The 14,800-nt window shown below is 42.7% G+C and overlaps 1 protein-coding gene across 1 annotated transcript; it reads left to right on the top strand.

Moving 5' to 3' along the window:
- Positions 1 to 561: 561 nt before the first annotated feature.
- Positions 562 to 7,592, top strand: RBM15 (RNA binding motif protein 15). The gene has a single exon (XM_048498387.1). The coding sequence runs from the start codon at positions 784 to 786 to the stop codon at positions 3,628 to 3,630; it is 2,847 nt and encodes a 948-aa protein (XP_048354344.1). The 5' UTR covers positions 562 to 783; the 3' UTR covers positions 3,631 to 7,592.
- The last annotated feature ends 7,208 nt before the right edge of the window (positions 7,593 to 14,800 follow it).

Genomic DNA, 14,800 nt, shown 5'->3' with positions numbered 1-14,800 from the left:
TCTGTTGTTCGAAGGCACTACCACTGTCTGTCTGAGTGCGGTGTTTCCCATTCCCTTAACTCTATTCACTCTCCCTCAACAACTGTCTCCAGAACTCCTTTACAAAGAGAGCCCCCTAGCTCGGCAACCACAAGGGGGGGGGGGGGGCTATTTGCGGTCCGTTGCGTCCTTCGCGCCAGAGCTAAGGCAAAAGAACAAGGCCTCCCACATGCCCCATCCGGAGACCTTCCCGTCCAATGAGTATCATGGCTGGCAGTTAAGAAGGCGGTAAGCAGCATTCTCTTCATCCAATCAAATTAAAGGTGTTATGTGGAACAATTTCTAGCCAATACGAGCGACAGGAGGTCACAGAGGCGGGAGAAGGCCAATGAAAGCTTTGACTGTTTAAAACTAAACTAAACAAATCGCTATGATTGATAAGATTACTACCCAACTAAAAGAAGCCGAGCTTTTATTGCCCCCAGCAACAGACCTATGCGATGGTTCTTGTGTTGTTTCGTCCATCGGGGCGCTAAAACATTAAGAGTGACAGGCGCTCCATCTAATGAAATAATGGGGGGATTAAAAAGGCGGATTTTCCGCTTCCGGGGCTCAGAGGTACGAGATTTTTTATCCCCTACACATTGACAGATGTTTGGTGCAATGAGAATCATGAGCTTAGACGAAGCTGTCCAATGGTTGCCGAGGGGGCGGAGTTCGCTTCTGCAGGAGGTTCCAAGATGGCGGCGGGTGCGTGAGGCGCGGCGCTGAGCGCGCGGTTCCCTTTCGCAGGCATTTGCCGCCATGAAGGGCAAGGAGCGCTCCCCAGCCAAGGCCAAGCGGTCCCGGGGTGGGGACGACTCCTGTTCCACAAGAGGTGAGCGGAGCAGCAAGAAACCCAGCAATGGCGGCGGGAAGTCTGCGGGCGGCGGCTCCGGTGAGGGTGGCGGCAGCAGCAGTCGGAGGAGCCTTCACCTGGAGAAGGCCAGTCGGCCCAGCAGTCGAGAGTACGAGTCTGCCACGGTGAGCAGCGGCGGAGGAAGCAGCGGCAGCCGCCATGGCTACAGCGGCAGCAACAGCAGCGGCAAGAACGCGGAGTCCTCGTCCTCGCGTGGCAGCGGCAGCCGCGGCGGCGGGGATTCCCGGGCGCCCCCCTCCGACTCCGGCGGCGGCAGCAGCAGTGAGTACAAGACGCTGAAGATCAGCGAGTTGGGCTCCGCTCTGAGCGACGAGGCCATCGAAGACGGGCTTTTCCACGAGTTCAAGCGCTTCGGGGACGTCAGTGTCAAGATCAGCCGCCTCCCGCCTGGAGCCGGCGACGAACGGGTCGCTTTTGTCAACTTCCGCCGGCCGGAGGACGCCCGGGCCGCCAAGCATGCTCGTGGCCGCTTGGTCTTGTACGACCGGCCGCTGAAGATCGAGGCGGTTTATGTGGGGGGCGGCAGCAGCAGCGGAGGAGGGGGAAGCGGCCGCCGTCGCAGCAGTCGGTCTCCGGCCTTTTTGGACAAGGAGTCCCCCTATGGAGCTACCGCGGTAGGTGTGGCAGCCGCCGCGATCAGACACCCTGCTACTGGCGCTACGCAGAGGGCCCTTTCTCCTGCTGCTGGAGGAGCTGGGCTGGGCTACAGGGACTACAGGCTGCAGCAACTTGCCCTGGGCCACTTGCCCCCACCACCTCCTCTGCCTAGGGAGTTGGAAAGAGAACGGGATTATGGGGGCTTCTATGACCGTGTGAGGCCTGCCTATAGTCTGGACCGAGTGGCTGGGGTGGCAGCGGCAGCAGCTGCTGCAGGATTTCGTGGGGTTGGTGGCACGGCAACTGGTAGTGAGGAAGAAATCAGTCCTGAAGATGACCAGAGAGCCAACCGTACACTGTTCCTGGGCAATCTGGATATAACAGTGAGTGAATCTGACCTTCGCCGGGCATTTGACCGCTTTGGTGTTATCACTGAGGTGGACATTAAACGGCCAACAAGAGGTCAGATTAGCACCTATGGATTCCTTAAATTCGAGAACTTGGATATGGCCCACCGGGCAAAGATAGCTATGTCTGGTAAACTGCTGCTGCAGAATCCTCTCAAAATTGGCTATGGCAAAGCTACACCCACCACACGACTCTGGGTGGGTGGCTTGGGTCCCTGGGTGCCATTAGCTGCCCTTGCCAGGGAGTTTGATCGTTTTGGAACTATTCGCACTATTGATTATCGGAAAGGTGACTCATGGGCTTATATCCAGTATGAGAGCTTGGATGCTGCACAAGCTGCTTGTACCCACATGAGGGGATTTCCTTTGGGTGGGCCAGATCGCCGTCTTCGAGTGGACTTTGCTGATACTGAACATCGTTATCAGCAGCCCTACTTGCAGCCACTGCCACTTCCCCCTGCCCACTATGATTTGGTGGCAGAAACATCTGCTTTTGGGACACACCGTGGAGCTCCCCCAGATCCACTCCGGGGTGCTCGGGATAGGACATCTCCACTGCTGTATGGAGACCGTGAGAGAGATCTCTATCCTGAGACAGAGTGGGTTCCTCCTCCACCTCCTGTTCGGGACAGAGGTAATAGAGGAACTGTCTACGATGCACTTGAAAGTCTGGAACGCCGACGAGATGGCTGGTCTCTAGAAAGAAACCGTGGGGAGAGGGAACTAGGCAGCAGCAGTAGGGACCCAGCAAGGAAGCGGAGGCTAGTGGAGGATGGAGGGCGACATTTGGACCGTTCACCAGACAGTGAACGATCTTCATCCCGAAAGCGGCACTGTCCTGCAGTGGCCTCTCCAGAAGACCGCAGTCCTGAGCCAGGAGTGGGCAGAGACCGTTACAGCAGTGATACAGAACGGCCATCCTCCCGGTTACTCCTCTTGGATCGTCCTTCCCCGGTTAGAGAGCCACGTAGGGGTAGCTTGGAGAGAAACCAGAGTGAGAAGCGTGACCGTAAGAGCTCAGCAGAAAGAGAGCGAAAGCACCGTGCACTTGTGTCAGCTACCACTCAAGAATGTAAGAGCCCAGCTAGAAAGGACGAGCATGCTTCGGAAGGGAGCAGTAGTGGGGGTTCTCGACTGAAACCTCCACCCCAAAAGCAGCAGCAGCAACAACAGGATGGAACGTCAAAGTCTGGGTCCTCATCCAAGCTATGCCTGGCTTGGCAAGGAATGCTTCTATTGAAAAACAGCAACTTTCCATCTAACATGCACCTACTTCAAGGGGATTTGAACGTGGCCAGCAGTCTTCTAGTAGAAGGAGCAACTGGTGGCAAAGTTGCCCAACTAAAGATCACCCAGCGTCTTCGTTTGGACCAGCCCAAGCTGGATGAGGTCACTCGACGTATCAAAGTGGCAGGGCCCAATGGATATGCTATTTTGCTGGCTGTGCCTGGTACCACAGACAACCGTGCCTCATCTGGGGCTGGTGAAGCTAACACCACCTCTACACAGCGGCCACTCAGAAACCTCGTGTCCTATCTTAAACAAAAACAGGCAGCTGGGGTGATTAGCCTCCCTGTAGGGGGCAACAAAGACAAAGAAAACAGCGGTGTCTTGCATGCTTTTCCACCCTGTGATTTTTCTCAGCAGTTCCTGGATCCTACAGCCAAAGTACTGGCTAAATCAGATGATGACTACTTGGTCATGATCATTGTCCGTGGTGCATCTTAAAACCCTAATGCTTTCTGTTTACCATGCTCTTCACACAGCCCCCTAGTTCCAGTGTCTGCCAGGTGCTATGCGCTAAGCCTTAGCCAGCTTCCTGAATATAATTTTAATTAGATCTGTAGATAATTATCTTCCCTAATTTTCTATCAACTCTTTAGAAGGCAGACGTGGCATCTACTTGTTACAATGACTAGGCTACCTTTGATTGTCTTGTGTCTGTGCAGGTAGAAGGAAGGGACAGTCTCCTTCTGCTAAAATATGAAACCCAGAGAAGTTTGCCTGTTTTTTTAGCTTTTAACTTTTTGTCCTTTTTCATTTCATAACTTTTTAAAAAGCAAGTATAAAAACTCCTTCCCTATATGTACAAATTTAAGCAACCAGAAAGCATTCATGACCCATATATAGTTACAAGACCAAAAAGTCAAGTGGAAATCCATTTGAAGTCTTTTGGCTTGGTTTCATTGAGGTCCTGAGACTAAAAATCAAAATAATTCCTCTTATCACGAACCTGAAAAATTTAAATTTGAGTTTAGTGGACTCAGGGTTGACTTCCCCCTTGGCTGCTTCCTTTATGGTACACTGTTGTTATCTTTCACTGGGTTGTAGTTCAAGGATGTTGCCAACTTCACAGAAGTGTACAGCCACCAAGGATGCTTTAAACAAGCATGTTTGTTTCTTGGTTTTTTTTAATCCATGTGAATTTTTGACCTATAATACCTGATAAAAAACCAGGAGCATTGCTATAGTTCATGACCATCTTATTCTTCCATATGCAAGATGCGGGTGCTTATAATACAACAGTTATTACTTGCATTTTTGTTCTTTTTTCCGTTTGCAAAGTGTGGTAGGTACAGTGAATTCTAAATATAACTTGGAAACAAGTATAACTTTCAGAGATGGCTTTTAATTTAGGTTCTGCCACACAACCATTTCAACATCATTTTATCCCTTGTTAATAGAAAGAAACACTACCTGCTAAGATTTTTTCAGGTAAAATATGATGGGCATTATATGCAAGGTTTTATAGACACCTGGATTTCATTGTTTTAATCTTGACATTTTTGTAATTGTCTTGTATTTTCAGATGTTGAAGAAGCAGACTGCTTTGTTCACAGAACCTAATTTATTTGAGATGAGCTTTTTAATAGCTCTTCCATAAATAGTCTATGATTAGAAGAAATACCTGTTCAGATTTAGGGTATCATTTATCTTATCTCTTTAGTCCCCATTTTTTAAGTTTTCTAAAATACTGTAGTAGCCCTTAGACACTGAAAAATGTTATTATTTGCTTAGTTTAAAATGGTTCTGCCCAGGTAGAGAAGATGAATGTCCTTTAAAATGTGGCTGAGTGAATATATGCTGCCCAGTGAAGTAGCATGTACTGTTCATACAATTACCTTATAGAACAGACAATTTACTTCTAAAGCAAAATATTTTTTGTTCTTAAAACTGTGGCTCTAGTCGCTGAAAAACCCAGATGGAGTAAATACAAGACTGAAATAATTACATTGGTCTACATACAGATTGAAAGTTAGTCATCCTGTAATGCCTATTAGAGAAACAACTTTGGAGTGTAACGTTAGAGGAGATTACAGCGCAAATAATAGAACCAGCCATTTTTTCTTGCTATTAACAATGAGAACTGAATAATAATTTGAAATGGTAACATTAGCTTAAAGAGATATTTCAAAAGTTCCGTTTCTAAACTGTGTTGGTAGGTCAGGTGTATGTGCAGGTTACTGCATAACATTAGTGCTACTGTGGTATCCGTGCCACTGTGTTTATCAAGCATGTGGCAAATTTCGCCTAATGTTTTTGTGTGGAGAGGGAGCCTGATCTGTTTCATAATTTAAAGATGGTCACCCACTGTTAAAAAATCTAAGATGTAAGTGCATCCATTTTCAAAAGTCAGTGTGAGTTAATTTTAATATGCAATGCTCTCATTTGCTAAAAGCTCTGCAGAACTTCAGTTTGAAGTGAATTGTGTGCATATTCCTCCGTACTGGTATATTCTGCTAGAAACCAGGTATTGGGGAAACTGCACCGTGGACTCTTTCTCATTGAAAATGAAAACAAATTATGTTCTGCTTATCTTCAAGTCTTGAAGTGTATAAAGGTTAAGTGAAATGGACAATAGATTTGCAAATGCCAGTTTTTCCAAAAAAAAGTGATCCATCTGTATCTAGAGGAGATAAATAAGAATTGTAGGTGCCCTAGAACAATTTATGGCTCAGCACTTAACTGTAGCTGCCCTAAAATCTGAATATCATTTTTTGTGGCTATATTCTTTGTTCTATGTATACAAAGAAGTGCAGTTACATACCCATTTGAGTCATCTTGACAGATTCAACACTAGCAGAAGTTGAATTTAATGCCACTTCTACACAGATGAAAACAGATGTGGGGAATTGCTGTCAATATGTAGCACCACAGGGTTTTAGTAGGGGCAGTACATACTTGAATGCTTCATGTATCTTCAAGTCTGCCTTTCTTCTTTAGAGTGTGTAGAATAGAGGATTGACATTTTCTAAACATCATCTTAGAGTTTTGGGGTTGGGCTTTTTTTGAAGTTTAGGGACATGAACTTAGGCATACTATCATTAATATTTTTTTCAATTGGAAACTTAAAACAGTTGCTTTGGAAGTTTGTGTCTGGCATGCTTGGAAATTCAATACATGGACAGCCATTGACTGGCAGTTCAGCATAAACTTAAGGCTACCTCATTACTGTGAGATCCACTTCTGTATTTTGTAGAGTGAGCTTTTGAGTTTGGGTGGTTCAGAGGAGAATATTGGAAGCAGAAGATCAGCATTTTAAAAACCACTTTCACTGAGCAGGGGAGAGGAAAACTTGGACAACGCATCTAAGCTGCTGGAGTGTAGCCACAAATTAGAGTAAAAGATTATAGATAATATATCCTCTGGACCACCTGGTATTAGATGGTGAATGGAAAATATAGGAACTGTCTCTGTAGGGTATCTGATGAAATAGCTTAATTTGAAGAGTAGGTATAAAGAAATCATTGTTGAAAACCCCTAGATTTTCCCTGGTGTCTCCCAATTTTTCTGATAGAAATGAAAGATATTCCAGGGTCTCACTAGACATTTCCAGTTATTTCTACTCAGACCACTGTGTTTTGGAAAAGCTGGCTGAACATAGCCGTAGTATACAAATTCAGAATGGGGAGTGGGTGATTGATGTATATCACAGAATTTTTTTCTCCTGTAACTGATCAGCCTACTTCTGCGGAGCTATCCAGCAAAGTGAGAAAATATGCACAAACAGAACACTGAATTCCATGTTCTAGTTTGTTATCTTTTTGAAAATGAGGAATTGCATGAGCTATGAAGTAATTCATTTTTCTCCTGGGTTTATTTTATCAATCTGTAAACTACATTTTAACCCCGAAACTGTTCATTGTACATCTATGCATAAAAGCGAATTCATTTCAAAAGTCTGTGCCAGTAAAAGGTGATTGGTGCTTTCAGACTAGAATATTGAGTAAAAACCTTGTAATTCTTTATCTGTAATTTTAGGGAGAGGGCAGATCTATTATAAAAATTGTGCTGAATAACCTCTTCTTCCCTCCTGAAAGCAAGGCTGGAGAACTGCTGAAGACAACAAGGGATTCCAAGCTCTAATGGACCTTTGCGAAGAAAAGCTTTGGCTTGTATGGAATTTACATGGGCCTCATGGAAGAAAGCTTATCTGTTTAGTATTTGTGCATTTTACTAAAATGGCAGCTTAAAAAAAGTTGTGTATCTGCTATTGTGATGCCAATGCCCGTGTTTTAAGTGGAAAATTGACCTCTTTGCTTTGTGCTGTGTACACAAGATTTCTGCAAAAGTAAAGGAAAAAACATTTTTATGGCTCACACAGCTTAAAGTAGCTGTCACTCAAAACATGCGCTCACAGTCGAGCTGATTTTGTTTCATTCTAAATAAATTGTTTCTTTTGAGGAAAATGGTTTTTCTGCCTGGAAATGAATTGACGACAAACCTTTGACCCCTTTGTTTGCAGCTGTGGGGGTACTTTGCTGCTGCTGCTCCTCCTTGATCTGATAGTTGTTGGTCTGGCGCAAGAAGCAGGGGAGACCTACGTTTTGATATTGACCGTCCTGTTGTATCAGATCTGAAGAATCTCTAGTCTGTTGTGTTGCTTTGTCCCCTTGTTTACAGTGAATGGGGATCAATGGCTGCTATCTCCTCATCTATACGAGGAAATGGTGCTGTTGCTGGCATGCAAGAAGCAGGGAAAGCATCTTAAGTCTCAGAACAGTGTACAAATCTGGGACTTTGTTGATTTTGAAGAGCTGGAGTTCCTGAATTTAAGTTCTTGATTTGTTTTGTTCATCTAACTTGTTTGGTCTTAGTTCTGATTTTAGTTTGAAGAAAGTTTGAAATTACATTGCATCTTGCTCATAAAACCTTTTCACCAAATTGAAAAAAGAAAAAATAACTCCTAAAAATGTAAGTGATAGCACGTTTCCAGACATGCTTGAAGAGCTCCTCCACATCCAGGGGCTTTTCACCAGAGTTATACAGTCCTGGGTGTAGTTCTGAATGGATGAAGAGTTCCTGAGAGCTAGAGCGCTGTCATTAAAACTGGTGCCATTGGTGTTGGTGCTCTTACTTGACCAGTTTTGAAGCAAATGCTCTACACCCCTTGGATGTGCATGCAACCTTGATCGTTTCATAGGTACCACTGCAAACTTGTAGTTTGTAGTACAGATGATGAGAAAAAAAGTGGTGACACTTTGAAAAAAAGTTTGCAATAGTTCCTGCATTTGGGGCCCTTGAGCTTTGGAAAGCTGTTCCCACAGTGCAGGAGTACAACTCGTTGCTGCAGGAGACTTTGGGGCACTGCTGACAACACTTCACCAGAGGTCAAGAGGAAGTGCACAGTCCTGCACCTGCACCGTGGCTGCAGAATCTGCATTTGTTTGCCAGTCTCTCTTAGAATTAACTAGTTGCCATTTGACATGCAGATGGAAGACATCTTGAAATGCAAGCTTGCTCTGGTTGCCTTGAAATGTTTAACGTATTGTGGATAAAGAACACTAGCACTGTCCTGTATCCATGCAGGATAATTGCTAGGCAGCAGGTGCTTATCAACAAAGGATCCAACGATTGTGTTCTGCAAATTATCTGTTCCCTTGGCAATCTGCTGTATAAAACTCTTAAACAGGTAAGGGGATTTTAAGAGGTCAAACTAAATTGTAATTCTAGGGATTTGGGTTTATGGCTTTAAACCTTTTCTCATAGCCTCCAGACCATCAAGTTACTTACTAACCTATTCCTCTGCAATGACTTCCAGACTGAATGAATACTAATATAATATTTGTCTCTGTCACTTAATGTTATTTTTCAGCTAGTTTCTGAGTGTTTTAATTATGCAAATTGTTGGGGGTATAGAGCACTGATCCAATAATAAATGGTAACATTTCTGTTGGGCAACCTAGACTTCTGCAATTTAGCCTAGTTGCTGTAGCTGCTTTGTACATGTCTTCCTATGTGAATATTACTGTTTTGTAAGAAAAACTACACCGTCATGTGAAGAAGACATACATTGTTTTGCTTGCTGTACACTTGGCAATATACACACAAGTGTGTTCATCACATGACTGGACTTTGCAACATGAAATATCCACAGGAAGATCATTGTGTGAATAGGCAGTCATTTAATGGCTCAAAATTTGTCTTTAGTGATTTTGAGGGTACTGAGGTCTGGCTAGCAATGCAACAGTTGTTGACTGAATTCTGAAGCAGACTTTAGTATAGAGCTGTTATAAACAAGGGTAATGCAAAGTTCATATAATGCTAGACTAGATTTTATAATCAACTGGAATTTTCCCTCAAGTGTCTTGGTATTGTTATAAAACAGCCAGTTTTAATATAGGGATATAAAGAGGTTGGATAAAAAAATTCGCTATGGTTAAAATGCAGGTAATTTGGCCCAAGGGAAGACTTTCAGATGGAGTGAATGTATGTGTGACTTAACAAGTTGATCACTTTAGGAGCTGTAGTCTGAGGACCCTTTAGTTGAGTCCAGCAGATTCATTCTGGATCAGAATTAAAGAGTAGATTGTACAGCCTTACTGTTTATTCTTGTAATGTTAACAGCATTGATTAGTGGTTCTGGAAGATGTTCTAATGGCTGTCACATAATAGTGAGTTATTTCTTCACAGGATTGGTCAGCCCCTCTGGATTGGTTAGAGGGACATCTTTATCTGAAAGGTAACTGCCCTTTTCTTAAAATACTGCAATAATGCTGCTCACATTGGCTGAATGAAAGCTTCCAAAGTACCAAACAGGAGTAGGTGGTTCTTCAGACAATGAACCTGTGTTTCTTTAGAAATACACTGTATGATTGAGATATTTGAAATTTCTTATACTGAATAATGGAATACCCTTCTGTAAATTAAGAGCACAGACTAATCAAAGGTACACAATTTTAATTTCTCTGAGAAATAGGTAGGTGCTTAGCTTCCCCACTGAAATGACAAGTAGGGATGCTGTAAATTTTGCTATGAGTGTGTTTGACAGTAGAACTTTCTTTGTTTGAAGATGTCTTATTGGATGTGAGCTAATCACCTGGTCTGTTTGGTTCATGATGAACAACCATGAGTGACTGCTGACCAGGTTTACATCAAGCATTTTCAAAACCCCTCTTGTACGAAGAGACTACTGATTCAAACCAGTCATTAGCCTTTACCATTGCTAGGGACTGTTTAGGTGAACACTGAAGCTTTTTGTGACTGATTTATGGTATTTTATTGATTTAATTGTCTGTACAAACTGTTACCTGTTAGTGGAACAGTTATGCAGCGAGGGCAGGAGAGAATAGGGCTGTGTGTGATTGTGCTGTGCTGCTTAGTAAGGAATACAGCACCAAATGGATTGATAAACAGTTGAACTGACGATTGAAAAAAATCGGCTCACTGTTAGTGACTGAATGAACAAACATGACTCGAACCAATGAGTGTCTAAGCATCCATACAGACAGGTCTGAACTTTGGCTGCGTCATGTCAGAAGTGCTTGGTCTTATGTCATTCCACAATATAACGCTAACAAGGTAAACTCATTTTTATAACACATTTTTGAATTTGATGTAGCCTGATCATATGTGTGCTAACCTAGAAGTGAATCTTATCCAATTCAGAAAGTGTTCTAAAGTGAATGTGTATAGGACTATAGCTGCAAATTCTAGCTTTACTAATCCAAGTTCTAACTAAACATTTCCTTAATGTATAGAAAACAATGTGTCAAACAAAGTAGAATAGTACCCCCCACCCCTTTGATGTTTTGGTTATTTGTATTTTGACAAATATTCTGTTTCTTATTTCTGTGTCTAAGTGCCTTTGGAGATGTGCTGGGAAAAGAAACACTTCCAGTTTTAGGATGGAGCCATTTTACCCTTGGAGTCTATAGAGTCTGTGTTTTGCAAGATAATATTCTAGATTTTCTGTTACTGTTTTACAGCAAGGGAAGATGGACTACAAAAAGAGGATGTGGATACAGATAAGTTTCTTAAGGGTTGGTAGTAGTTAAAGTGACTTTATCAAAAGCAGCTGTGTTTATGAAAGTTTACCTAAGTGAGATTTCTGTTCTAATACTCAGCAAAATAATTTTGCCCATGGTTGGAATTGCAGACCTAAAACTCCACAGGTGCAAAGACTGAAGAATCCTTCCCTTGTCCCAGATTTCCAATCCAGGGAAGTTTATTCCTGTGGTTATGTATACTAACAGCCCCCAAGTTGAGTGAATATAGTGCAGAGAGGATGAAATCACTCCTTTCTTTCTCTGCTGTGAATGGAGCTTCATTTACACAAGAGACAAACACAGGATGATCTTGTTCTCCCCCCCCCCCCCAATACCTCCACTCAAACGCTGACTGTCACACAAGTCACTCAACCCTGGGAATAAACTTTCTTGGGATTGGATATGGTTCCTCGGAGTGAGCAAAAGATCCTGGAACACTGGGATATTCTGCTGGCTGTTCATGGGATCGAAGCAGTAATCTGGATACATTATTGTACCATACAAATAGAAAGTCCTAACTGAAGCTTTGAAAGATATTAAGAACAAAGAAGCATTTTGGCAAATGACTGTAGCAGAAGGAAGGCCGTGGACCATTGGCAGACTTCTGCTGGGCCTCCTAGTAGTGGATGCACATTGCTCTGGTTCTTGCATAGGAAGCTGCACTGGCTGAATCTTTGGAGCAGCAGTGGCGTAGGAGGTCAAGAGCTCGTGTGTCTAATCTGGAGGGACCGGGTTTGATTCCCAGCTCTGCCGCCTGAGCTGTGGAGGCTTATCTGGGGAATTCAGATTAGCCTGTACACTCCCACACACGCCAGCTGGGTGGCCTTGGGCTAGTCATAGCTTCTCGGAGCTCTCTCAGCCCCACCTACCTCACAGGGTGTTTGTTGTGAGGGGGGAAGGGCAAGGAGATTGTAAGCCCCTTTGAGTCTCCTGCAGGAGAGAAAGGGGGGATATAAATCCAACTCTTCTTCTCTTCTTAGTTGGGATTCAGTGAGGTGCCTACGTTCTTATGTTTGCATCCTATATTGTTGTTTTACTAGCAGAGTATAACTCCTGATTCTGAAGCATGGTCCTCCAGTATTAGGTGCTTTCTGCTTATGCAGAGCGCTTCATGAGCAGAAAGTGCCTGGTCCCAGGGGAACATGTCCTGCAATAGAGAACCATCCTTTAAAGGCAGAAGGATACAAATATTAAATGCATATTCAAGATTAAAAGCTAGTTACTGTTTCTGATTTGCAGACCCTAAGTATATGTTCTTGCTTTTTAATTTGTAAAATATATTGGCAGATCACAGGGATTCTAGTTTTTGTTTTTTAAAAGTAGGCTGTGCAAAACTGAAGTCAACCCACTCTTGAGCTGGTACCTGTGTTTTTGTAAATGGAATGCAATTTAGAGATTGTTAAAGAAGACAAAATAAGTACATCATATCTTTTGCTCTCAAGCATGAATGTAGAGGCATTAACTGTACATCATATTGTAAATCTTATTTGGCCTTAAGTGTTATGCTGTTCCAAATAAATTATAAATGAAACTGCATTATGGGGAAGAAAGTACAAGAAATTACGACTTAAAAATTCGTGTCAGTTATGTCTCCAATTACAAGTTGCATCAATTACTACTGTTTTTCATACAAAAATAGTATTATATACTTAGACTGTTTTGGCCAAATTAAAGCAAATGCAGGACTGTATGTGACCTGCAATCCTGCACAGATGGAGAATTTTTGCAGTGGCTGCAGGAGGCAATATCCTGAAATTCTCAGTACTGAATTTTAAAATAGATTTTAGCTCTTGTGTAAATGAGTGACTTTAGCTTTTCCTGGCTTTTTGGGGGAGAGGCTAAGTATGCATTAGACCTTAACTGCACCAGTTAGAATTGTCTCTATTTGGCAGTTGAGCATGATAAAAAAACCCTGATATATAAAGTCTTTGTTATAGATTTCTTTTTCTTTCAACAACTACATATAGAATTTCAGGTAATATTCTGTAATATTCTTGGAAGTCTTTTTTCAGCAAGTTGTCTGCTGTGAATACCCTGATCTTCAAAAGTTAAATGGTTATCGCTTGTGGGTAGTATTTTTTGTTTTTATTCCACTTTCTGCAAGGAGTTCAGGGTGCAGTGTGATTCCCCTGTACTCATTTGCTGTCTTCTCAACAATCCTGTTAAGTAGGTTGGACTGAGAGATTGTGACTAAAGTAACCCAGTAAAATTTTATGGCAGAGTAGAGGTTTCAACTAGTCCTAATCTGATACTCTAAACTAGGGGTGGTCAACCTATAATGCTCCAGATGTTCATGGACTACAATTCCCTCAGCCCCTGCCAGCATGACCAATTGGCCATGCTGGCAGGGGCTGATGGGAATTGTAGTCCATGAACATCCGGAGACCATAGTTTGGCCACCCCTGCTCTAACCACTATACCAAAAAGGATCAGATAAGGTATGCTTATGAAGTTGCCAGCGTATACAGTGAGTCCTGCATATTAAATTCTGCTTTCCAGGCTGTATTTTCCTAATTCCATATTTTCCTTATTTCATCATTTTTCAGAGCAGTGTAATTTAAAAACTAAAATTAAAACAGAACAATAAAACACAGCCATAGAACAGTCAGGATCATATTAGAAATAAAACTTGAGTCATAGTGACATGCATTTTAAGTGCTAGGAGCAGTATGAAATTAACCACTGAAACCAAAAGACTAAATCGGATGGGATCCTTTTTTGTAGCAGTACAACAAGCTTGTGGCAAAAACTAGTAGCCTTCCAGATTTCTCCTTTTTGAGAAAGTCTTGCTGAAAGCATCCCACATCCTGAAACCAGCCCTCCATCCTTGTTATCACTTGTTTGACATATTTAATATGATCTATCATGTTGCATTTCTCTATATACTCTGTTTCACATAGAGATATTAGTTTGGTCAGTTGAAGTGCAATGGTTGAAAAAATTGTATGTTTCTGCATTAGAATATAGTCTTGAACAAATATGAGAATTATTCATTTTCACGCATTGCCTTTGTCAAAACCATTATTTTGTGCATTATTGAACATGGTACTTTGATACAAGAGCATTTATCCCAAAATGTATTTTAACTTTCAAACGGTTCGGGGAAGCAGGGCTAGGTAGGTACTAGGACCCAGGCAAAGCATTCTGCAACAAGGAAGGTCTGGCATGCTTTGTTCTGTGGTGGAGGAATATACACTCTACTAACATCTTTATGTGAAATAGAGCTTTCTGTTTTGAACAGGAGAGATTGGGTGAGCTAAGTAGCATCCCATTTTGGAGATGAATATAACACAGTGTTGTGAGTTTTCTGTCTTCCCAGCTGCAGCAGTTCAGGAGAAAGTCATCTGTTCTGTGATCAACCTAGTTATACTTGTTTGAGAAAGGGTGGAGAATTGAAAGTTGTTTCTGCTGGGGTGAACCTCTGTAGCCATTTCATAGCCTGCTTTTCCAGTGAATCTGAGCTTGACACTGTCGTGCAAACCAGCAATGTTTTTGTAAGTTTTTATGACTGCTGTGAGAATCTGTTACTGAGGGTGTGAGCTGTTCTGTAGATCAGGAGGCAATTAGCAGCCTCTAGAAGCTGTGGTGGGAAGTGGGAGTGTTTTTTGGGTACGGGGTCAACCACATTA

This window comes from Sphaerodactylus townsendi, linkage group LG05 (assembly GCF_021028975.2).
Source record: "Sphaerodactylus townsendi isolate TG3544 linkage group LG05, MPM_Stown_v2.3, whole genome shotgun sequence".
Classification (NCBI taxonomy): Eukaryota; Metazoa; Chordata; class Lepidosauria; order Squamata; family Sphaerodactylidae; genus Sphaerodactylus; species Sphaerodactylus townsendi.
The sequence above is the reverse complement of the archived record's forward strand: the minus strand, read 5'-3'. Positions and strand labels throughout refer to the sequence as shown.